The 25,134-nt window shown below is 38.6% G+C and overlaps 1 protein-coding gene across 2 annotated transcripts in view; it reads right to left on the bottom strand.

Annotated features, from left to right (window-relative positions):
* Positions 1-25,134, bottom strand: part of AMMECR1 (Alport syndrome, mental retardation, midface hypoplasia and elliptocytosis chromosomal region gene 1) — a 69,959-nt gene that overhangs the window by 27,595 nt on the left and 17,230 nt on the right. Inside the window, exon 2 of one of the 2 annotated variants that reach the window (XM_017815796.1) lies at positions 11,381-11,491. The exons of the other annotated variant lie outside the window; for it this stretch is intronic. Within the exon in view, the coding sequence (XP_017671285.1) occupies positions 11,381-11,491 (111 nt within the window). The remainder of the gene's footprint in view (positions 1-11,380; positions 11,492-25,134) is intronic. 2 annotated transcript variants of the gene reach the window in all.

The raw sequence follows: 25,134 nt of genomic DNA, 5'->3' as shown, positions 1-25,134 counted from the left end.
CCCTTCCAGTTTTCTGTCACAATTCTGTCTACTTGGGGTGGCACATTTAGTGCCACCTGCAACCTACTCAGCTTACAGAAGTGCCTGGATGGGGCATTCACAAATCACTCTTTCTAAGGTCAAGATGCCCAAGCAACAGAACCTTTGCAAGCTCAGCTAAACAGTACACTCAGTTCCAAGTCTGCCAACTGTCTCTCTGTATATGTTTTCCCCTCTAAACCAGGTTTTGAGCAGCAAATAAAAAGAGCTCAAGTGGAATGAAAAGGAAGTTCTGAAATGAAGAAAAGGCAAAAGGTCCACGTTAGGCTACATCTGTCTATAGCCTCAAAACCCATAACTTAAGGATTCAAGGAATGCATTTATCTCAACGGCACTGCATACATTTGAAAAATGTGCTTACTAAATCAATATTTTACATCATATCTTCTTAGAGAAACTACAGGCCAAATTCTTCTGCCTTTGAAGATAGTAGGAGTTTTGCCATTCACTGCAGTAAAGCCTAAACCAGGAAAAGACTGTTCTCTGCTTGTGTCAACTCAGCTTTTAACTACCACTACCATCTTGCATTGCTACATATGTTTAACCAAGGGAATTACATCAAGAGCAACTGAAGACCGATTATTCGGTGTTAAATGAGGATACAATGTGGAGACACACACAAAACTGGTTTATTCGTAATCATACCCACTAGAGGCATTCAGCACATCTATCTAGAGTGGTTAATATTTAAATGGAAATAGATTTCATCATCTTTTCTAAAAAGCAGTTCAGAAGCGTTTCACCTCCCGAATGTCAGGAATGCTTTAGTCAGACACAGTTTTGTGAAATCATATGTAACAGCTCTTAGAAATCTACATGTTCAAAAAAAAAATAAGTCATGCATTGTAGACTTCCCCAAACCTGAAGAGGGTTTTCTGAGCAGCAAACCAGAAAGTCACCCTTTCAGTAATTGAAAAAGCAGAGCACACAAAGAGGGGTGGCTCTGGCGAATGAGGCTGCATGTGGTGCAGAGACCTCCACAGACAAAGCACAGCTGCTGCTCTTTGCAATGAGGGATTAGCAGTCTAGGTCAAAGGAAAAAAGCCTCTCTGTAGCTAAGTGAGCAAACTGCAGAATGCATCCTCAGCACAGATGAGAAAGGGCCAGCTAACCAGCTTGCAAATTGTGTAGAAGCTTCTGGGAACGGCAACAAAACCAGAAACAATTTCTTGACAGAGCACATAAAATATTTGTGGTGAAAAGCGGTGATGCCCTGCTGGAGAACTGAGGTTGCAACGACCTCTCAGTTCCTTTAAAATTACATTTCCCCTTTCCCTTCTTTGTGTACATGTGAATAACAAGCACTTCTTCTTCATGGCAAAACCAATGCTACCTGTGGGGCTTTAACAACAGCCTGGAAGTAACTGGCCCGGAGACAACAGAAAAAGCTCTTTTTAATTCCATAAGAACTGAAGCTGTTAAATGCATACATATGCACACAGAACTTTTTTTCTTACACACATATCTCTTTCAGCTTTCATACAACTGAGTCACATTATATTTTGGCTTTACACTGACACTTCTGTTAAATTGGACAGAAGCCAATATTTGAAGAAAAATAATTACTTAACCTTTTTATTACATACTAAATATATTTTTATTCTAAATCATTCACTTTAGCAACACCAAATGAAAAAACGAACAGTCTTCTAAACTAAGAAACACTGTTTGAATGTACCAGTGTGAATGTATTTCTAATCTGGCTTTTATTTCTCAATAAGCACTGAAAACATTAGATACCAGCCTAATTGTGAGTAAAGTGGTGAATTAATTGCATGTTACAGGAAGCTTGGGACCTATTTCAGTTTGTGGTATTCTAGAAGTATAAGTCATCAAAATTACCTGAAGTATGAGAAAGTTGTGCTGTTCAAAAAACTAAGAGCTTTTCTGCTTTTCCCTCATCAAATCAAAACAAATTAAAGCTAAGGAAATTTTAATCAACTGAAAAATTCACCGAAAACAAAAAAAATCACATTTCCTTGCTGATAAAAGTTTGCTATACCTGATCTCATATTCTGACTTACACAACTGCTAGCAAATGCCATTATCACAAAGGCCCTTTTCAATGAAGCTGGGGTTGCAGCTTCTGACAGATGGGAAGTTCCCAGGAGCTGTGCCCAGGCTCAGCTGAGCACTCCTTAACATCTGGACCAGTTCCCCAAGTTCTTGTGGGAGTTATTTATACACTGCACTTCTCCAACCTGAGAGACTGCTTGCCTGACAATTGACCCTTTAATTCAAGTAATCTGCACTAAGAAATAAAGATTATACCATTGCATCTGAACAGTGAACCTAAATTTAAGCATGTGAGCTGACACTTCGTAGCCTGTGTATTATTTTTAAGACACAGGCACATGTCACCACTCCCCCACAGTGAATATCCCTGCTTGAGGAACTGAGTGTTTTCAGTCCTACTGAAATTGGTACTGATGGCCAAAAAAAGCTCTCCTCCACCACAGTCAAAAGCTATTCTTTGTGTGTAAGTTACAACTATATTTAGAAAAGCTTAATTAAAGTTTTGAAAAGTCACATAAAAGCAGGAATCTCTAAGGTTAGAAATATTTTTTGGTTCTAAACAATTATTACTAAGCAACTGTTTATTTACATACTTTCACAGCAGTAGATGCTTTGTAAAACTGCATCAATACACCGTTATTTACACAGCCAAAAAAAAAAATAAAGTCAAAGTACATTCAATTTCTGTTTCTAAAATAAAGGCCATCACCAATATACACGTTTGGAGTGCATATAGCAGTGCACACATTTTTATAAGCAGTGCAGCTGAAAATGCCAGAATCCAAAAAGAGCGTCAGCAATCCAATGGGAAGAGACAAAACTGGACTGCTCCTGTAACTAACATTAAATTTTAAAATAATGCTAAAAAAGAAAAACCCTGTTATTTTCAAGTAAATATATCTTGTTCTCTACAATGCAGCAGATGAACAGTAAAACTTAAGTCATTTGTCAATGATGAACTTCAAGACAGTCAACTTTTCTCCCTGTCATCTCTTCCTTCCAGCTCCGAGATCACTTGCTTACCAATACACACACGATACAAGTTGAAACAGTGCAGTGGTTGGGCCTGGAAGACCTTAGGACTACATCAGAAGTGTGTTTAAGTTTAGATGCCTTCAGACATTCTTCAGGGTTTTATATGGCTGCTTGTGTCCCAGCAATGGATTTGCTATTTCTTCTTCCAAGAGCTTTTCTACCATCTTGACTGCACAGCTCTGTAAAGGACACAATTCTCTCTTTCTGGCATCAACAAGAATGGTTTTTAGAAATAGGTATCTGTTGGTACTATTTAAAAATACCAGAAAACTCTGCTAGAGTTTACAAGAGCATTTTAATTCTCATTACTCTGGTCTTTGGAAAGGGGTAAAATACAATTTCAAAAGCTTCAAACCTTTGTGTTAAAGTGAACAGGGATAAGAAGGGCTTTTGGAGCCCAGTTTACCACACCCGGTTCATGCTATTTCTTCTTTATACAGTCTTAAAAGGAAGCATCAGAAAACACCTAAATGGAGGAGGTGCTGACAGACTCAAAACTTTAATTGAGACTCCTTTCCCACAGTGCCTCCCACACAAAGCTGCAGAGTTTAAAGATTTTAACAGCTTAAAAGCATGAGACAATTCTTTTTCCTGTGACCTTGCCTAATCTCTGCTAACTAGTATTAAAACATCAGATTTCAGCAAAAATTAGTTCCTTGAGCCAAAGTTTACTTCTACTGGGCAAGGTATCTAATATATATCTAATATACCACAGCTGCACCTCAATTTCCAGAGTCTTAGGACGACTCACATTTAGTATTTGTAAGCACTGGCCAGTCTGTGCAGTGTATGTTTTACTGCCTTCACAATAAAGTTATGGAAAATGACCCTTACTCTGTATTAAAAATTAACATCTACTGCTAAGCTGAGAAGAGCCAGAGAGAAAAACTTGACCAGAAGCAGGTAAGTTCTATGTTGACTTCTTCCATTCTGTCCTGTTTCCAAATGCACAAATCCTTTCCTTACAGTTCAAGTGCTCTGAGAAACACTTCACTTGTGCCTCTGTCTGCTGGGAGCACACAGGCCTGTCCTGTATTCTTCAGCTCTGGGCCATAACTCAGCATGTCTTTGTAGTGCTTAAGAAATCAGTTAAGTCATTGAAAGTCTCAAAAGCAAATTCCATTCTAAAAGATTTTCAGGCAATGTTTTGAAGAAGCTCCCATTAAGAGTCTCATACAAAAAGATGAAAAAGTTGACCAAAACCCATGGAAATACCAACAACTATCCATGCTAGTAATGGAAAAGTTATGGCAACACAGAGCTTTGCTAGGATAGCCAGGCTGGCCAGTTCCCCTGCCTCCACCCTCCCTCCCAAACACTTCTGTCAACTAATATTCAAAGACAAATATAAATCTGACTTAAAACCAAACTAGTGTTTCAACTCAACTAGAACTCTGACTTTGAACTTGCAGGGTGTGCATCATTTTCTTCACATAATAGGAGACTGTGTGGGAAGAACACGAAATGCAAGATCATCGTGGGAAAGACGGGAGTCACAAATGACACGGCTCCTCCCCGACACCCATCTGGAAAGTCTGAGTAACTGCTGGATATCCCCAGTTACTCACATTCAATCAAATTTCAGGTACATCTCATTTATTCAAAATACCACAAGTTACATCAACTGATGCAAGTTACCCTGCTTAAGCATGTCTTTTTCTAAGCATGCACTTTATAAGAAGCACATTTTGAAAAATCACAATTTTTAATGCACGTGTTTTAAAATAAGATGATGAAAGAAGTATTTCAAATCTTGATAGTTTCCTTAGTTACACCAAATTCTATTGCTGAAACTTTAAACTTATGACAGTCTCAATAAAATCCCCTGTAAACTTCACGGAGCCACTTTACATAGATAGAGCAATTTTTTAATACTTTTTAATTATAAATTCCATTTTTTCTTGATTTCCAGCTACCTTCCATAAAAAGTCAACTCAGAGTAGGTTTACTTCACAAAACGCAGCAATGCATTCCCCTGTGTCAAAGAATTCATATTCTATAATTCAGTTTCCCCAGTGAAACAGTAAAGTAGTTATCAATATTTGATAAGCCTGGATCTATCGAAAAAGCTTTGGTAGGGCATCATTATGCTCTCCTCCTTTCATAAGGATAATAATCTAAGGACTGTCCTTCCATTTGTGGTGTTTTCTTTTGCTTTCTTTCATGAAGTGTTGCTAAGGAAACAGACTATCATCTACTACTAGGTCCAAGGGTCTAGCAAGGTTTTTCTCAGGAATAATAGACCAACAATTACAAAACCTGTATCCCTTTTGTTTAGGTTTTTTTGGTTTTGTTTTTTCTAATAAAGAAAAAAATTAGGGCAGAATTATCGCATCCCCAACACACATAATGTGCAAGAGACATATATTCCCTAAGGCATACTCTTCTCTCCTAAACAACATGATTTTCATTTCATAACTAAATAAGGAGAAACATTTAACCCATCATTAAAGAAAAAATTTGCGGTTTTTTCCCAGTTCTAGAGCCAGTATGGTATTTAAGCTTTGCCCTTTGAGAAAAGGCAGCAGACAGTTCTGTTAAGCAACAGTTCCCTGAAAAAACGACCTGGCACTGTGTGCACAAAATCATTGCAGACCTATTTACTGAACTGACTCACACAGAGTAACTAAGGCTGGCTCAATAAATTCAGATTTATATACTTCATTTAGAGTTTCCAGTATTGTGAGTTTACACCACAAACCATTTTATCACTAAACATATATTCTACTATAACAGATGCGAGGATTTACCCAAATTAAAGTGGTCGTTATTTGTAAAGTCGATGTCCACAAGCAAAGTCAAAGCAACTGGCTTTTTTTTTGGCTTAGATAAAACTTAGAAATATGAACAGCTCCGAGTTTCAGTGAAGTCTCATCTACATACAGATGACATGGCAGGCAAAGCCATGAGCCAGTACAAAATGCCCATGTACTGAAGTCATTTTGCCTCAGTTTCATTAGAAGCCATCAGTCAGTGTTTTAAGATCGGGTGCCTTATTTTTATATTTTACCAGAAGCATTTTGGAAAACAGAAAGGGGTTCTAAGACACTATATTATTAATACCTCTGGAAGTCAACACCATGGTCAACACTATATATACCTATATACATCTTCTAATTTGTAAAGCAAAGTTTACTGCTGAACTGCCTTAATACACTTTGGCCCAGTTCTGACTCACGATTCATATGTGCCGTGTATTATATGTACCATATACGAATATACCTGTATATAATAAACCCATTAAGTGCTTATATTTTTCCAAATCTCTTTCAAATGTGGCTTTGGTTCAGACACCTGTTTCTTTTGCTAAGGAGCCTTAGTGATTGGAAACTGCTATGAAGGAATGAGAAACAACCATTCCCTCTGCTGCTGACTGTCCTGTGAGCAGGATCTGTCTTATAATGGTCACTGGGAGATGCCCACGTCATGGCAACATTCTCAACTACCAATCTCCACAGGAATGCAGGATGCTCTGAACTCACTCCTAACTGCAAACACTCTAGGACAGAACCTTGTTGCCCAGTAAGGGAATATGATGGCATAAGTGAGGGTTGTTTAGTCTGGGAGTGTTGAGCCTGGAGCAAAGGAAGCTCAGGGGAGACCTTACTGCTCTCCACCTGCAAGGAGGCTGCAGCCATGTGGGGGTCAGTCTCTTAGTTTCCAACATGACAGTGTAAGCTTCACCTCACAATTATCAGGCATTTTTCACTGATGACCATCAGACAGTGTACGAATAGAATAATAAAAAAAAGCCAACTTTTGGCAGAGGTTCACTATAAATCAGAGCCAAAAATAAGACAGGTTGCAAAGTATTATCAATGGACAACAAGCAGAATATGCAACAGAAGCAACAATATGCTCTGAAATATTACGTGAAATGATACTTGCAGGAATTAATTCAATCTATGACTTCTGTGAATAGTGAAGGTCACGACAGCTTCAAAAACACATAATTCCCCCAGCACCACAGTTCAAAAAATTGCAGTCAGACAGATGAGTACATCTTGCCCTGGATCAGTGGCAATGATTGTCTACACCCACAGCAACAGTGCCTGATGGTAAAAGCTTTGGGAAGTTAGCACTGAGCTGCAGGGGCTGATTACAGGGTTAAACAAGTACTAACCTCAGCTAAACACAAGAGGGAAGTTGTCCTGTCTACACAAATACTTGCCTCTAGTCTTCAGCAAATAAGACCAATGTCAATATTAATGTGATCAGTCATTAAATATTTTTCAATTTTACCCCTTAAATTAGCTTGCCATACTGTTGTCTTGCAGTTGGATGGTTAACTCTGGAACAGGAGGAAAGGGTCAGTGTTTTTCATAGAGAAGGCAGGCAACATTGCAGCAGCATGGACTGAGACTCTTGAAATTGCTGACAAAGACAGAGCAGTACTTGATGCCAGTGGTAGCCAAATCCTCATATGGAATGTACACCCAAATTCAGTTATGAGAAAGTTGGCTTGCAGGTTTCATTTCCTTCAATCTTGTGATTCTCATCCCAAGCTTCTCTTTGTTTTCTTTTCTTGACCAACCACATCTAGGCTGAATGTCTGAGAGCAGTCATATTTCCCTCAGGTGGAGTGGTAAGTAGAACATACAACAAAAAGACTGATTACATCAGGTAGTCAGTACAGGTCTATGCTAGTTAAAGGAGAATGGCTTACATATTATTTTAAGATTTAAATCCAGTTTTCAGCCATTAGCCTAATACACTTCTGCCTTGGACTGCTCCAATTTTTCTTCACTACTTTCTCCTATGACAGGAGGCTCTGTTGTGTAACATCTCCCTTTATCTGCCTCTTCTCTACTATTTCCCTCCCCAAATAGATATTCCAGCCTTGACAGCATAAACCAGCACAGTTAAAACTTATACACCTAGACTTGCTACATCCATTAGTCATAAAATATGACTTTAAATTCTACGAAATAGGTAGAAAACCAAAACTAAAATGAACAAATGAAAGCATTTCATTCAGTTTCTCAAATGTATGAGAGCAGGAGTTTAAAACTTCAGTGCCAAAACCTAAGTCTTACTGCTGTACAGAATACATGAAAAAGTAATTTATCAACCTGTTATGAATTTCTGTGGTAACCTGCTTCCAAGTTCAGTGTATTTTCTTGAAGAAGCTGTAAAACATAAGGTATTTTCATAATCTGGATTGGTTTATTTTTATGCATTCAGGCGGGATATTCAATTAACACAGTCTAAAAGACTATTTTGCCCATGGTAAAATTTTCTACATTCTAAATGCAATATTCAACACTGTGTAACATTTGGACATGGTTAGATTGTTACCCAACTAATCTCGTAGTAAAAGCAAATAAAAATCACTACATCAAAATCTATTTTTTCATGAAGTTATGCAGAAAATTTTATAATACATGCCCTTTCCCCTGTGTTTCACTGATATAACTGCGGAGGAAATCAAATTCTAACATGTAGATTTTATTAGGATACAGCATTAGTGTTTTTACTGTGGGTATTCTCATCCCTCCTCACAACTTAGGCAGATGCATCCAATTAATGATGAATCATTCCACATAAATTTCCTGTTTATAACATACTGGCAATACCACATGACAACGTACAGAGTGTAAAATGGTTACACATCATCACCATTTTTGTTTACAGACCCCAAAAAGTGTAGGGCAGGGGTGTCCCAAGAAAGAAATTGTTCACTTCAGATTCCTCGAGGAATTATCTTTGTGCTACTTTGAAGAAACTACACTACTGTATGCAGATAGAGATGTGTATGCTATACACTGTATACAATACACAACCAGAGACCACTACTAGAAATAAAGAAAAATTCATTTATTGTGATCCTAAGGACTATTCAGCATATTTGTAATAAAATTATGTGTGAAGGAAATTGCGGATATTTTGATCGCTAAGCGCCAGGGCATTTATGAACAGTTGTTCTTCTGTACTGTTTTACTCACTGAAAGCTGGGCCACAATTCCACAGGAGGTGCTGAAAAAGATAAGAATGAACTAGACAAACAACCTAGTTCTGTTTATCCATGCTGTATCTTCAAAATAACCAAAGAAAAGTGCCTCCCAGTGTCAAAGGAAAATAAAGGCAGCAGAATATCTGCTGTATCCTCAACTGAAAATTTTGGTCAAGTTCCACTTTCTGAAGTAGAAGTCCATTCTCATTCTACCTACTTTGTTGATTAATTTCTGCCTTGAAGAAGTTTTCCTCTTTCAGGAATTTTCATGTCTTCTGCAGGAGCCTATTGCTCACATACTCCAGGATCAAGCTATAATGTCCTAGTTTCTGATCCCTCCTAAGGAGGCCTGTCAAGCTCCGAACTCTGAAAGCTCACAGATGTTCCAAAGGTGCTTCTGTTATTCCTCAAATGTTCTGTGGTTGAAACAACCAACATTATGAAGGAAGCTGATCACAGGTAAGCCACTCTTTCATTTTTTAAATAATGACTGATAGAAGGGAACACCTTTTCCATACTTACAGATATGAACTTTACATTTCAGTGGTCATACGTGAAGTTTAGTTGTTTGCTTTTGTTTCAAAAAACAACATGGAATGTTTTGGGTGCCATAGAAAGGGTTCCTCATAAAAGGTAACAAAATCCAATATGTCACGAATATAGTATTTAATTTTAAGACAACCTATGTTCTCATGAAGATTTTTGAAAAACAGGTTGGTATATAGTTCCATTTTTTTCTCATCTTGAAAGTTACCAAACTATTTGTACTCCGAATAGCCTAGGATAAACTTCCACAGCACGTGGCCATCCTTTAAATATTGCACTGAAAATATTTCAGTTCCCTTTAATTTCTATCACTTTTCATGTATTTTGAATTCGGTTTTCAGAGTCAGAATGCAGTGACAGGAATCTTAGGAGCATTTTTAAAGATATTTAAGAGTACAGCCCTGTCTGAATTGTGAGAATGTTAAAGTCTATGAGGAACAAAGACTATTTTTTTGGCTATCACCTTCTTCCTAGTCTTAGGGGGAAATTTTCTGTACAAGCTCATTGTTCTTGATCAGGCACTGTAAAGGGGACATCTAAATGAAATGCTCTCCAGTGCAGGGGGCAAGCTGTCCTTCATTTAGTCTGGCTCACTAATGGTTAAGATTTTAAGACTTTTAACTTTCAGCAAAGAAATTGCTTTGAATTTTATTAAGAGATTTTCTCATTGACCATTTTGATTGCTGAGATTTTAAAGGACACAAGCAGAAACATTCCAGAACACATAATAAATAAACTGAACACAATAAAGGTAACTAGGTCTTTCAGAAGTCTGCAAGGACTCCAGGAGATGAGCAGTTGATTTCTTCAAGCTGAGCAGAGAAGCATGAAATGAACTTCAAGTTGCAACTAACTAAGGAGACAAGTAAGAAAGAACATGTCCCATTTTAATATTACTTAATACTAGGATTGACAAGGCATTTTAACAGCAAAGAAGAAGATCCTGTAATGGAGGAAAGCCTCAAATCTAGAGTGATCTGGAAGCACTAATTATTTTAAGTGATGACAATTTTAGAGGTCTACACATGCCAGAATGTAGCTTCTATTTTAAAGCACTATGAAGTCTATTTTAACTGAGAGGAACAAAATTCCATTGATTCTTTAGAGAATAAACTTAAGAAAACTCTTAGAAAAACACGAGTAGAAAGCTTGCTACTAGCTCTAGTGATAAACTTATTAGTTTTCACTCTATGCAAAGGAAATGGAACAATATTAAGGTGAATGAATTTAGGTGTAGATCAAAAAATGAAGGATTATGCTGCCAGGGAGTGAAGGATTATCATCACTTACCTCCCTCATCCAGAAGCTTCCCACTCAGGGGCTGGGATGTATCTGAAGAGTAACATGTAATGGAAATTTGTAGCATTAAATTAACTGCAGCTGATTGGAAGCACCTGATGGAGAAGAGGTGAGAATACCTGCTGTTTTAGAAGCGTGAATAGGATAATCCCCAAATCTGACTTTCTGGTCTTCTGCCCTGACATTAACTATTAAGGTTAAAATTTGTCTGAACACTGGAAAAAATACTATAATAGTCAGTTACAATAAGTTACTAGAGAGTAGTTTCCAGACCAATAAAAAGAAAATAGGCTCAACTTATGGTTTTTAACTGAGAGCATAGCCTCATGGCACCAGTACTCAACCAACCAGGCAATACACTTAGCATCAAAAGGACACACAGGTTTTCGTTGATCAGTACACGACACAGCCAAAAAACCCAAAGCACACCTATCATCTCCTCAACAGACTAGTTAAATACATAAGTCAAGGCTCCAGAAAACAAAATCTTACCTAGTAAGTGTGTACTCCCTGAGTCCTGAATGCAGGTTCATGGCGGAAAAAGTACCTATGCATCCACGCAATCGTTTATCTCGACCGATCTTCCACGTTACAAACAGTGGGCTGTTTGAGGGAGGAAAAAAGAGACATGATCACAGAAGCAATTGTGACAGTTGGTGTGAAATTTCAGCAACAGTGCCCTTCCATTTCAGGCAACGGGGGGCCAAATCTCTAAAACAACTCTATTATATCATGTGATATAATAGAAAATAAGATTACTGGAATAGTTTACGGACAGAATGAAAGCTCTTGGTAACAGATCTGATACGCTCAGTGTCCCTCATTAACCTTCTCCTGTGAATGGGAAAAGCCTTGCCTTAAGAGACCTGTACATCAGGAACCCTTTATGGAAGGGAAAAATACCCCTGTCACACTAGCCCATCCGTCCTCCTGAACACAAATACTTTGGTCCTTAACACTGCTGGCAAGAAACAGAAATCCTTGAAAGACAAGAAAACTTAGGAACACTCTTTAAAAAATGGCCTGAGGAAAGCGAATTTTTTCTACAAATCCCAAGTTAGTATTTAAAAATGACCAGGAGTGGAGCAAAATCTCTTAGTGAGTTGAACATGTCTCAGTTATAACTCTTGCTATGAAGACTATAGCCCCACTGCACTAAAGCTGACAGAAACAAGGTGCACCTCTGACATTCTGAGCACCTGTGACCACCACATACACACTTAAGGATGCATAGCTGACTTCTTGCCAAAGCCATTTGAAGAGGCACTGCTCTTCAGCATCATACACATGTACACCCCTTTTGGTTTTCTTTATAGCTGTTTCCTGCACAGTCTCCTTACTACAGCCCAGAGCCATCGCTGTGAAGACCAAGAGGTCTAACACGAGGTAACCCACCTCGGGGTAGCAGCTGAGAAGCAGGAGACAAAGCAAACACAAATATCACACGGGTGCCCTGAAGGAAGGGAGCAGATACAGAAGCATAAATGGAGTCACAAATTCACAAATTCACAAAAGTCAAGTTGGCTGCATCAAAAAGTAAGAATCATCTTCTGTTACATCTATCAGCTGCAAATAATGAGTAGATTTACAACAGTGCACTGTAAGATTAACAGTGCTGCAGGGAAAGACAACCTTTGCTAACTGCCTTGTCCGACACCTCATCTGAAGGATCAGTAAAAATATATTCTGCAAGTTCCTCTGCTTTGTGAAACACAACCTCCCTTTCCAGCTATGCTGAGATTTTAAAAACATACCAAGGCTAGGAGCTTTATTATATGAGTAGATCAGTCACTGCACAATTGCACAGCATAACAGAGCTGGGTGAAATTGTACTGGGAGTGCGTGAAGTATTGGACTCTCCAGGAGAAGCCGCTATCCCTTTTATCCTTCCATTCCATTCACTTTGTCTGGTGTGGCACAAGATATTCATCATGTGATGGCAGAAAAAGAAATGTCCCTCAGTCCCTACAGCACCAATGCAGTTGCATCCAGTCCTCTCCTAACCTTCTAAAACCTGTTGCTATTACCTGCTGGTACAGAAACTTCCTCCTTACTCAATTAAGCTGGACAAGTTCCCTTCTTTCAATGATGATGAATAAAAGAGGAAGCTGAAGTCATAGTTTTCTTTTGGATTTCCTTTTATTTCTTTTTGACTGCCACCCCCTCTCTTTTTTAAAGTTGTTTAATAAATACTGAAGACCATAAAGCCATTACCTAACATTTAGCAGAATGTGGGCTATTACATTATTCTCCAAAAGTGGCATTTTACTACCATTTTCAAGAAAGGTATCCTAGTTGCCCTTAATGGCATCAGCAAAATTATTAGATTGCAATGGCACTGAAGACACTCACTCCCCTTGCACAGAAACAAGCATGAATAAGATTCAAACTGGACTTTAGGATTATTTTCTTGACCTTTACCTTTGGATTATGAGATTTATTAGCTGTAATACACTTAGTGGAAGGCTGTAATTCAGGGAAACCTATACACATTTACTTTCTTGTCAAAACTGAATTCCTTCTGGGATGCAGCATTACTGCTGCTTTAAAAGGACAACAGAAGACCAGAGACCACCACTGAATGTCAAATAGTACTGAAACATTTGCATATACTTTAAAGGTCCATGTCAATGAGTAGCAACAGAAAACACAAAGGTTATATGCATACACTTTTGTAATAGTGGTATGTTCAGACTAAGGTGGGTAAATGAACCACCACTGGCAGCCATACATTCCATACACCAAGAACTCTGACTAAAGCTGTTTTTCCAACCTTTCAACTTCTGTATTGCTCCCCAGGAGCCACTAAAGGTATCAGCATGTCTACACAGAAGATCTAAGCCTACTGAACAGAATTAATTACCATCACAGATGTCTTCAAAGTGTAATGTGGACCAAAGGTTCAGAACAGTCACTGACTGACTTAAATCTTCAAGATTCAAGAAGGTACCTTCAGGGCTCCTGCTACCATAAGAAATAATTATGTTATATAATTCTGTTCATAAATGATCCACATTCTACGTGTGAAAAGTAGAAATAATGGGAACAAAATCCCCAAAACGGAAAATCGGAAAGTTGCCTTAAAATTCTGAAGTTCAGAATCTCTGCAACCGTTTTTATTTCCTGCCAAAATGGTTTCCCAGTCAGCTTGTACCTAGCTATTCTTGTGCCAACATTGTCCTTTAGTTTAAATAGTTCTTTCCCTTCCTGGTGATTATTCCCACAGTATTTATAGAAAGAATTCATATGCCTCTTCAGACTTCACTTTGCTGAGCTGAATGGGTTGTGCTCATTCACTTTCCTCTCAAAGGGGACCTTTCCATTCTGACCATCACATCTCATCTCTACACTTTTTTGGTTTAAATCTGCCTTCTTGAACACCCACGTCCAGAACTGGAGGCAGAATTACACAGGAGGGTCTTGCACCTGCACTGATGGTTCCATTCTTGAACTAGAAACACCAAATTCTACATTTTAGTATTCTTATAGCGTAATGTCAAGTCCAAGCCTTTACAGAGCATTTCTAGTCTTACACTAAACAAAGACCATAGGAAACCTGCTCAAACAAGCTAGACAAGCTATGCAGAGAAAAGAATCTTTTTCTTTCTACTGATGCTCTTTTACTTTTTACTGGTATCCTTGGTTTCAGCTGCTTGCCTATCTTCCTCAAGTCCGCAGTGCTTTTCTTGTTTTAAAGCCAGTAACACACAAATAAACTTGCTATCTAACTTAACTGCAAATCTGAAGCTAAGGTGCCAAACTCCACAGATACTGATGTCAAAAACATGTAAGGAAATTGGTACATTTTCAACCTGAAAAAGTTCTTATTTTCATCCGTTTTTCTTAAAATAAAAAGGAGGGGTTTTCCTTTTTGTTTCACACAACTGAACAAGCTACTGTTCCTAAATTCTAGAGATTCTAACATTTATATTTTTTAATTTAAAGCTTACTCTGCCTTGTTTGGGATCATGCTACACCATCACATAATACTGTTTCCAACTAGAAAAAAAATGAGAAGTTTATCATGAGAACAGTATGCTGGGATCCCTCACACATGCAATGCCAGCCGTGTTCAGGAGCAGAGAAAGCAGCCTCCCCGCTGACTGATGCATTCTAAACTTTGGGACACTCCAGGCTGTGGCATTCCCAGTTATCACAATTCACTGAGCTTACTCTGTATAAGAGAACATAGCTCAATAATGAGGGATGTGAGCACTTGCCCAGAGAGCTTTATCGAGGGCATCTGCCCAGATGTTCTGAGGCACAGGAGGTGGGCAGGGATGTTGAAAGGAACTGGTTTGTGGTGAAAGGGGAAACTTGATGGATGATCTTATGGAGCTGGTCAACAACAACAAAAGTCTGGTGAGTCTCTTTCTGCAACAGTCATCATACAAGTACACAACGTGGTGTGAGGACATTTTAGCTTATGAGATCTATTCTGGAAAGAGTCTGGTAAGACACAAGAAAGTCAAGAGTTCATGAATCTCCAAGGAGGAATAAGGGAGAATAGCAATAGCCCTCCATCCCCATTTATAAAGACAGAGTTTGATAAATGTAGACAATAAACAGATAAGATTTTCTAGAAGACAAGAGAAGCAAGTAAACGAAGAAGTCAGTAGCTTCTCACAGGAGCTCCAAGCTCCTTCCTCAAAGGAAACGGGCACATGTGCAAAAAAGACCAACAATCACAGCAATAGATCCACTAGGCACAATGAAGACAATCAATGTGCAACATGACACGGGATTATTAATGAGTATAAAGGGAAAAAATGCTATAATTTATGATAAGAAAGAGAAAGACAAGGGAATTGTTGGCCAGCTACTTAGCTCAGAGACTACAGGGAACATCCAGCAACAGAAGATGCTAAGAAACCCAAACTGTAAAGGGTTCAATTTAAAACATCCTAATGCTAAGAATCATGAATGTTGGGATTGACTGCCTGGGAAGATGTACAGCTGCCATCAGCAGTGTATCCTCAAAGGCCTCCAAAAACAGGCCAGTGTCAGGAATGCTGTAAACTTATTAACCCTTTAACAAGAGATGAGACCAAACAGCTCCTGATGTTCACTGCAGGATCTCTTTGATTTTGTATAATGCAACATAAGAGAACAAAGAGAACAATTCACACCTGAAACTGTGTGTTAAACTGTGGGAGAGAAAATGGTCATTAAAAACCTCCAGGATTAAAAAAAAGTTAAAAAATCTGAAAACCCCACGTTCATCTGACACTTCTGCACGTTTCCTTCTACGCAGCAGAATTATGGGATTGAATAGAGAAAGAGAGATATGTAGTATTGACCACATTTGAAGGACCAGAAAACATTATTTATTGCTTCACGGACTATAAGACTGAGTAGCTTCAGTGAGGTTCTAGGTGCTATTCAACATTTTCTGATTCAAGAATAGAAACCACTTTCTTCATCTCAAGTTCAAAGTGGGCTCTGAAGTGAAAATTTAGAGAAGCCCAAGGATGATATTTTTCCTATTCTGAAAGCCAATATAAAGAGTCTTCTGGGCTAGATGCAAACAAAAAGTTAGTTTTCCCACTACAGTGCCATTTAACACATACTTTGCCAGGAGTTAATAAAAGCACAACTTGCTTGACTAGTTTTACACAATTGAAAAAAAGAATTAGCTACTGAGTAAAGTGTCTTAAATCCATTTCCCTGCCTGTGTCCAACTGTGCATATATACACAAGAAACCCCAACTTACTAGGATAATGTCATCCAGCAAAATCCATAAAGATTGTAACAAATCAACTATAAATGTCCCCAAACAGGATGAAGTGGATTCTGTGATAACATTCTTCTTCCATGGGGGAAACATGCTGAGATTCTTAAAAACAGTCTATACTGCACTACGCCTTCAACATGTTTAGTCAGTGAAGAAGGTTCATTATGGCCAATATGTGGTAATTCAAAAACAATCACTACAACCTACTGCCTTCAGAAGCTGGAAGATCTGCAGTTTTTGAATTAAAATACTATATAATTACTGAAAATGTTATTAATTACTTCTGAGGGTGCAGCATATTCTTTCAGTCACTCTCAGGACTAAATGATCAAATGAGCAACTCTTCCAACTACTGTATTTCAGAAACAAACATTCAGAGATTTCTGTCATTAGGCATATAACACACTTAGTATGTTCAGTGGCTTTTCTGAAATCATCACATGCCCTAGAGGGATCAGGCTCAAACCTGAGCTGCTAGGTGTGAATTTGTTAGCAAGTTCTGCTTACCTAAGCAGCTAATCTTAAGGAAGGTCAGAAAGCAGCTACTATTTTAAGAATACCTAGTTTAAACAACAGTATAATCAGGGTTAAAAATAAAAGGACTGCTGACTGGTAGGTCATTGTCTGAAGTGAACCTACAACACTTTAATTAAGATCACATTCAAAATGCCTTTTAAAAATGGACATAAATTCACAAACAGAGCCAGATGATGAGTCTGCTTCTTCAGCTGCAGCAGAGCTGCTGTTCTTGTACACTGTATTAGTGGAGCTCAGGCAGCATAGGCAGCATTCCAGAAAAGAGAAGGTACAAGTAACAATTTTTAAGGGGATGACAAGAAATTTTAGGTATGCTCGGACAGTACCGACAAAAATGTCAAAACAAACGACAAAGAGTTGTTGTTTTGTACCTTCTACCTCCAACTCCCAAAAGACAATCAATCAACTTCATGAAACAAATTGAATTTCTATGACATATGTTCCAAAGTTTGCTGTTCACTTTGCTAAAATAAATATTGACATGTAACAAAATCCAGAACGCCTCAGAAATCACACACGTTGGTTATGTAGGCTTATTTAGCATTGCTAAAAAAGGATTTGAGTATTTACAGTTCCTCAGACGCACTTTCAAGAAACAACCTTTGAAATCATTATATTCTCCACAGAGATATTCTTCAGGGCAGTACAGGTGGCAAAGTAAAAGCACTTAGTCTGCAGCACTTACAGGTCACAATGCACCTGGAAATTCCTCAGGATTGCATCTTCCTTACAGATGAACTAATTACTCGCTTCATTGCCCAGGGTTACTGATGAATTTTTAGGCCTATATATCTCAGTTTTAAGGGGAGACACTTGAATTTGCCTCTCAACTGGAATGTTTCTTCCCCAAATTCCCAAAATTACAACTTCAGCTGGGTATAAATTGAGTCTGTAGAATGGACTGATGTGTCAGGGTGCCTGCACAGACACGCAGCTGAGTATGCACACGCTAACCAAGAGGACACACCGGTTCAGCAGCTCGTACTGCTTCAAACTACAGCCACAGCTCCTGTCTACCACAAACTCCAAGTCATCAAGCTGTTTTATAACTTAATCAGTAGGTATCAGGTTTATACATCTGGATAATCTGGTGCTAAATCATTAGGTTAATTGAAGTCATCTAGAATTGAGTATCTTCAGAGCATCAGCCCCTGGGGTTGTACATTAGTCACTAAAGCCATCTGCATCTTCAAGATATCAAGATCAAGCTGAAGTAAAGATCCAACACAGATCCTATGTAGTTAGGCCAGAGAGAATATAGGCATGGCTCTGTTTTTTAATTTAGAAGGGTTTTTTTAAAATAATAATAAAAAAGAAAATTAAAAAAATCAAGCCTTAAAAATATTTCTAACCCATACAGCTGTGAAGAAAGCTTTCCAAGTATGACCCAAGAATTAGCCAATGCAATATCACAAGGTTATTCCAGCACCTTGGCTGCAGATCTTAGCAACAGCAGTGTTAGCACAGCCTTTATGTTTACTATTTCTTGTCACAATCATCCATGCAACGGGGAAACCATTAGTCATTTCAAACTGAAAATACTCTTTGCAATGATGAAGAACAGTGGCATGAAGCCGTCACCCACACAAAACAGGGAGGGGAGGATGCGATTTGAGAGTAGATAAGAGGAAGAAAAAAGCAAGAAGGAATAAAATGGAAAATTCATAACTCCTTCAAAAGACTGTGGAAGTGAAGGAACAGTGGGGAAAGAGAAGAGTTTTTTCACCTTCCTCCGAATGCCAAGTAGAATGTGTCTGTTAGTCTTAAATAATAAAAGATATCAAGGAAGAATGGAACTACCAGAATGAGACGAGGGGTTACATTCTCCTTAAGACACAGCACTTGTGATGCCAAGGCTCCTCACCAGAGTATTATCACAGTATTTTCTGTGATCATGCACACCATGATCCCTTGCTCTTCCATATTTACCTCTGACTTTAGTCAGTTTAGCCTTCTATCTTGTAAACTTCTGCTAATCCTATCCAAGTCCTGACCAGCAGGGCAAACACACAAACCTACTCCTCAAAACCAACCACTCATCTCTATTTCAACACCATCAATTACTAAAGACAATAAATTACCAGCTATGCTTTCCTAAAAAAGGCTTGTTGCTTTATACGTAATTCTTTTTGTTAAAGGAGCCTACAAGTCTCTCAGCACAGGTCTAGAGGGAGCAACACAGCTTGAAGACAGACATCCCTGAGCTACCTGAGGCGAGCATGTTTATCTGAGCAGCACAGTGCCATATGTGTGGGAGCAGATAGGATGGCTCTGCACTTGGCCTAGACAATTCTGGCTCTTATTAAGCACTCGATGGGGAACTGCTGAACTGTACACAGTGTTGTGACAGAGCCATCAGCACACAACACTCCTCTGATCAGCACGACCAGCCTCACACAATTTGAGATGTGGCAAGGTACTGCAAAGTGTGTACTCCTGTCTCCATCACACTCTGAACTCCTTACATTTCAAAATTCATTCTTCTGCCCATTGTGCTTGTTTCTGTATTTCATGTGTTTTGGGGCCCCTGGTGGTCTAGTGGTTAGGGTGCAGGACCCGGGTTCGATTCCCAGTCCCCCGGGCAGATGGAGCTCGTCAGCCTTGTAAGGCAATCCATCTAAGAGAAGGTCACTCTAAACAAACCTACATCCTGAGACCCTCACTGCCACTGTCCAAGCTTGCTCGGCCCCGGCAGATGAACCTCAGGATTAAAGGGTGGGCTTAGTTCAGCGCACGCTGGGTCTCACCTAAAAAATCCACTGCGCAGGCTCGAAGGGTTAATGACCTTTCCCAAATCTTTGCTCACGAAGACTGGCCATTATTATTATTATTATTATCCTTTGTTTCCATTCCCTCAATCCTTTCATCTCCTCTTCCTTTTCTGTCCTCCCTCTACCTTCCTCACACTATCTCCCTTTGTAACCAACTTGTAAAAAAGGGGGGGGAGAAAAAATAATGTAATATTCAAGTCATTGCATTCCACGTGCCCATTACAAGTCAGTGAGGGTTGAAGACTTTCTCCCTAAATGAATCTCTATTTGCTTTCATGAAGTCTGGAACCATCATTTTGATTAAAACTTTTGGAGCCTTCAGCATTTCCCCAAAAAAATGACAAAAATTACGAGAAAGTGGATTTTGACATGCAAAGTTTAAAGTTTTTTGGAACTTCTCTTATCATAATAATGCTTAATCTTTCAAGACAGTACAGATGCTTATTAAATGCATCCAGAGTAAGGACTGTAATTCCAGATAAAATTCTGCTCTAATGTCAAAAGCACCCAAGAACAAGTGTCATCATATTCTAGGTTATTAAGACACTATAATTTTTAACGTTTAATAAAATCATATAACAATATATATACATTATAAAACTCTTCACATTTATGCTGACCTACTTAAGCAATTCTTTTTCCCCAGTTGCACAATTATGAACCAGAGCAGAAAAATCAGACTTTATGAAGTTAATAAATCAATTCAGTGTCATTACAAACTGCTAATGTTATTACTTCAGAATATGCAGTCACCTGATTATGACTTTCTATGGGGCATATTTAAATGTTCTGAACAAATATACATTTGTTTTCCTGATACCTCTATTATTAGTCATCCATTGGACTTCTTCTAATCAAATCAAACTAACTTCAGATTATACATTGAAACTAGTGGTTTGTTAACAAAAACTATTCACAAAGCAAAGTTGGTATTTTCTCCTTGGATATTTCTACCTTTCTCATTGCCCAGAAGACATTACACTATTTTATGTTCCCTTTGGTAGCTGTCAATTGAAACACCAGGAAAATACTGCATTTGAGCCAATAAATAATTTGCATCAAGTAACTCTGGCTGCATTTTAAGTGTTTCGAACCAGACAGGTCCCACCCAAAGTCACCTCCACACCCAATTTTCAAAGAAAGGGAGCAACTTCAAACCACATGCGGCTCCCATATCTGAAAATGAGCTCAAAACACATGTAGGCCATGTCCAAACGTAGCCACATTACTAAACTAACAAGCCTTTAAATTAACAAGGACTGGCCCTACTTATCCTCCCAAAGCAACACTATGGAATCTCCTCTTGGGGAGGAGCAATAGTCCTGAATTAGAGATAGCCATGTTACAGAAAAACATTTTAAAGGGTGCAGTATAGTCACCCTAAAAACATATCATTGGAAGCTTTGCAAGTCAAAGTTGAAACAATTTCAATACCATCGAAGATCTCATGTATAGTTTATGATACAAACTGGAAATGAGATAAAATATTTCCAGTGAAAGTACTTTGGTAATTTTTTTGCAATTAATGCTTTGAAAGGATTCAGCAGAAACCTTTCCTAAAATTCCATGAGTGTATCCAAACCAAAACGTTTTAAGAACATCACAGCTAAAATGTTTTAGAAAGCTGTATAAGGTCCCCAGAACTTCTACCCATAAAAGAACAGTGAAGAGAGTGTTAAAGAGATGTGATAAGAACAGCTGCAGCTCCTAGATGTGCCTGTCCTTAGAAGTCACTAGCAAGGATGCAGCAAACATTAGTTTTGAGGCGCTGGTATAACGTTTCCCCTTCTATCACCAGCAGAATGACTCAGGCATAAAATTAGTTTTGAAATTTGATAGAGAAAAAGCATTCTTCAGGCACTAAAAGTCTGGAAGCTTTCCGCCACAGCATCATTTCCATTCTTTGAAGAGAGCAAACAATTCCATGTTCACAAGTAGTTGCTGCATATTTACTACAAACCAAGAGCCAGAGAATATTGTTTTGCATAGATTTCAGACAGCAGCTTAACAAAGTACTCCTACCTTTAGAGTATACACATACTACCTTAAAAGAGAGTCTGTTCTCAGTGCCAATGAAGATACTAAATTTTTCCTTCTGATTACTTGACAGTTTTATCCAAACTGCCTGTGACCATTAGCAACGGGGATGCTGGATTTTTATAAACTTTTTTTTTTTTTTGTTCTGCTGCAATATTACCTAAAGCAGTAAGTCAAGCCATCAGTAAAAGCCATGAGTTGCAGTTATCAAAAGGTCACACCAAATTTTATTAGAGCTATAACTGAGACTCTCCTGGTACAGACGAATCATAACTTATTTTTTAATGAATTTCAGTTAACTGTGAGACACGTTCTTTCAAAATATTAGATCAACGAGTAGAAGCAGGCAATGCAATGTATGCAATTTGTTCTGGAAAATAACTCTGTTAATTAAGTTCAGACACTTTATACTACAAGACACTAGGCATACAGTCATAAAGGCATCCATTTGGACCTTTAAAATGCTTTCTGTTAGTTGCCAAATGCACAGTGCATGCTGAGACATAAGCACCTAAGGGCACAGCATAAACAGATGAACAAAAATTTTATGCCAATAACTTATAATTTGCCAAGCCTGTGAGAAATTAACACACAGGAGTTCTCTGCTTAAGTGGAACTTAGTTCAAAGGAATGAGAAATATTTAAAGAAACCTAAGGAAAAAACCTGGAACTACATGGGATTTTTTAATAGTAGTAATATGTTACAAAACTTATATGCCAAGCTGTCCACTGACAGGAGAGACTGCAATTCATCCAAACATTCAAAATCATTCCTTTAACAATCATTGCTTCTTCTCATTTTAAACTACATATTCTAAAGGTCCACTGCATAACAGTAGCTTGCAAGAGACTTGAAACACTAGAAATCATTCAACAAGATACATTAGAGTATATTTTCAAATTTTTAGAATTTTAAAAATGCTTAACTTTGAAAATCTAGTAAACATTCAATTATTTTGGAAGTGGTTAAGAAGCTCATGATAATGTTGCAAGAGGAGCCATAAAACAAGGCTCAGCAGAATCTGAATTTACCCTCTAATTCAGACTTCACTAACTCAACAGCTGGAATAAATTAATCTTTTGGATCACCAGAATTACTATTAAATCAATGCACTCTAGACTGCACTATTTGTATAGAACTTAGACATGTAATTTAACCAGTGAGACAAGGGTTCAAAGACAGACTAAATACAGTGCTGGAATTAGAGTCAAATGGAATTTATATTTTTGATACAGGAAAGACATAAGACAGCACTTTTAAGATGGACAAAAATGCTTCAAAATCACAGAGTTCTCAAAGGTTTGAAAGTAATGTCTGCTATTCATTCTGGATGCTTGTAAGACAGACATCTGTCAGTCAGCACAGGTATAGAACACAGGGATATCATACCTTCAAATGAATTCAATGATCTCTCTTTGTCCTCCCACCCCTTAAATAACAAATGACTGCATTGAGGGTTGAGTAACAGTGAAGTTCAGAGTTCCTGATTAAATAAAAACAGCCTCACCCAACCTCCCATCCCCTGACAGCCTCCTCTCTTGTTCTTCAACAGACGTGTGACTGGGGAACGGATCTGGTGAAAAGTATCTCTCTCCTTTTTGCCAGTTTAATGTAGACCAAGTTTGATTCTCTGCTCTGTGTCACTGTGCAGGAGCACACACAGGGACATCAGCTCAAAAAGCGAAGAGGTAAAAGGTGCAGCAGTGAAAAAGGGTAAGGATGATCACTGCTTATATCTGCCCTCACAAGAAGAAACAACACGCAGTGCTGCTTAAACAACAAGGAACAGCAGTAAGAGTATTAAAGAAAGGTCATTACTTTCATTAGAACAGTCTATACTGCTGGAAAAAGCAGAGGAGCTTTCAGACACATTGCTGCTTTAGCAGATTAGGCAAAGCACAAGACAGAACAAAACTGCTCCTGAGGTAAACATAACCAGGCTAACCTTGAACAAGAACACACTTGGGGACCAAAGGAGTGTGTTGGTGACAGGGCAGATGACTGGTCACTGATCCCTTTGGGAGAGGAACACACTGCAGCCAGTGACACAGGGATGCAGTAACACAGAGCCAGTGTATCTGGTTGAGGCCTCATTTTCAGAACACAGCAGCTGTGCCTCAGTTACTCTCAGACATCAAGATAACAAAGCATCATTTTCAGAGCAAGTACACAGGTTACTACATGCTGTCACCAGCCATACACTTAGACAACCCATAAACACAAAGACACTAGCTGTAGCATAGGAAGTGAAAGAAGCATCTTCACAGGCTTTCCCTGTTATATTCTTCCAATAACATCTGCCATTGGCCATCCCTGGGAGACAACATAGAGGGCTAAGTGGATCCTCACTGGCAATACCAGCTCTTTCATGGTCTCTTACCAAACACAAGTTCACACAGACACACAGCTGTTGTCTGCAATACAGTAATTTCGCTTCCAAAAAATGCACTTTTTCTATTTGAAGACTGCCAAGTTTAGGGTTATGCCTTCATTATGAAGAAACAAATCTAAAAACTTTCAAAAACTCCATTGCTTCCTATGAACCTCACTGCAGTTTTATACTCAATAATTAGCAATGCCACTGAAAAAGGCGCTCTCATGTAGTCTGCTTGTTTTTTCTCCTATGCTTCATCATGTCTTTTGCCATCTCTAGCTTCCACGTGGACATAAGTTGGGTCAGAGCTAATCTCTTTGAAATAATCCACCCTCTGCATCCTGTCAAACCAGGAATCCTCCTTGCAGGAGACAGAACTAAGAGTGGGAAGAAGCAGGTGGGGTTATCGGATGACTTCACCAGACACGCAGCTCACTGTATTTGTGACATCTGACAATCAGCTGGCACAATGCCCAGCAGATGCAGAGGCAGCAACCTCTCAGGGCTTCTCCACTGACTACTTGGTGATTCAGCAAAAAAAAACCCAAAACCACAAAAACAAAAGAATCAAAAACCAAAACAAAACCAAAACCCAACCAAACAACACAGCAGTCCACTGAACTGACACTAGTAACAGTAGCATATGGAATCACAGGATGGATTCTCTAGTGAGTAAGGTGAGGTCGATGGACAGAAGAGTTACATTCAGGATTTCCACGGCTTTACTTTCTCAAGTGCTGCCAGATCCACATGCGAGGCCTGAGAGGGAGGCTGAGATGGGAAGTCAGTGA

The sequence above is a fragment of the Lepidothrix coronata genome, unplaced genomic scaffold (genome assembly GCF_001604755.1).
Source record: "Lepidothrix coronata isolate B3197 unplaced genomic scaffold, Lepidothrix_coronata-1.0 Scaffold2, whole genome shotgun sequence".
Classification (NCBI taxonomy): domain Eukaryota; kingdom Metazoa; phylum Chordata; class Aves; order Passeriformes; family Pipridae; genus Lepidothrix; species Lepidothrix coronata.
The sequence above is the reverse complement of the archived record's forward strand: the minus strand, read 5'-3'. Positions and strand labels throughout refer to the sequence as shown.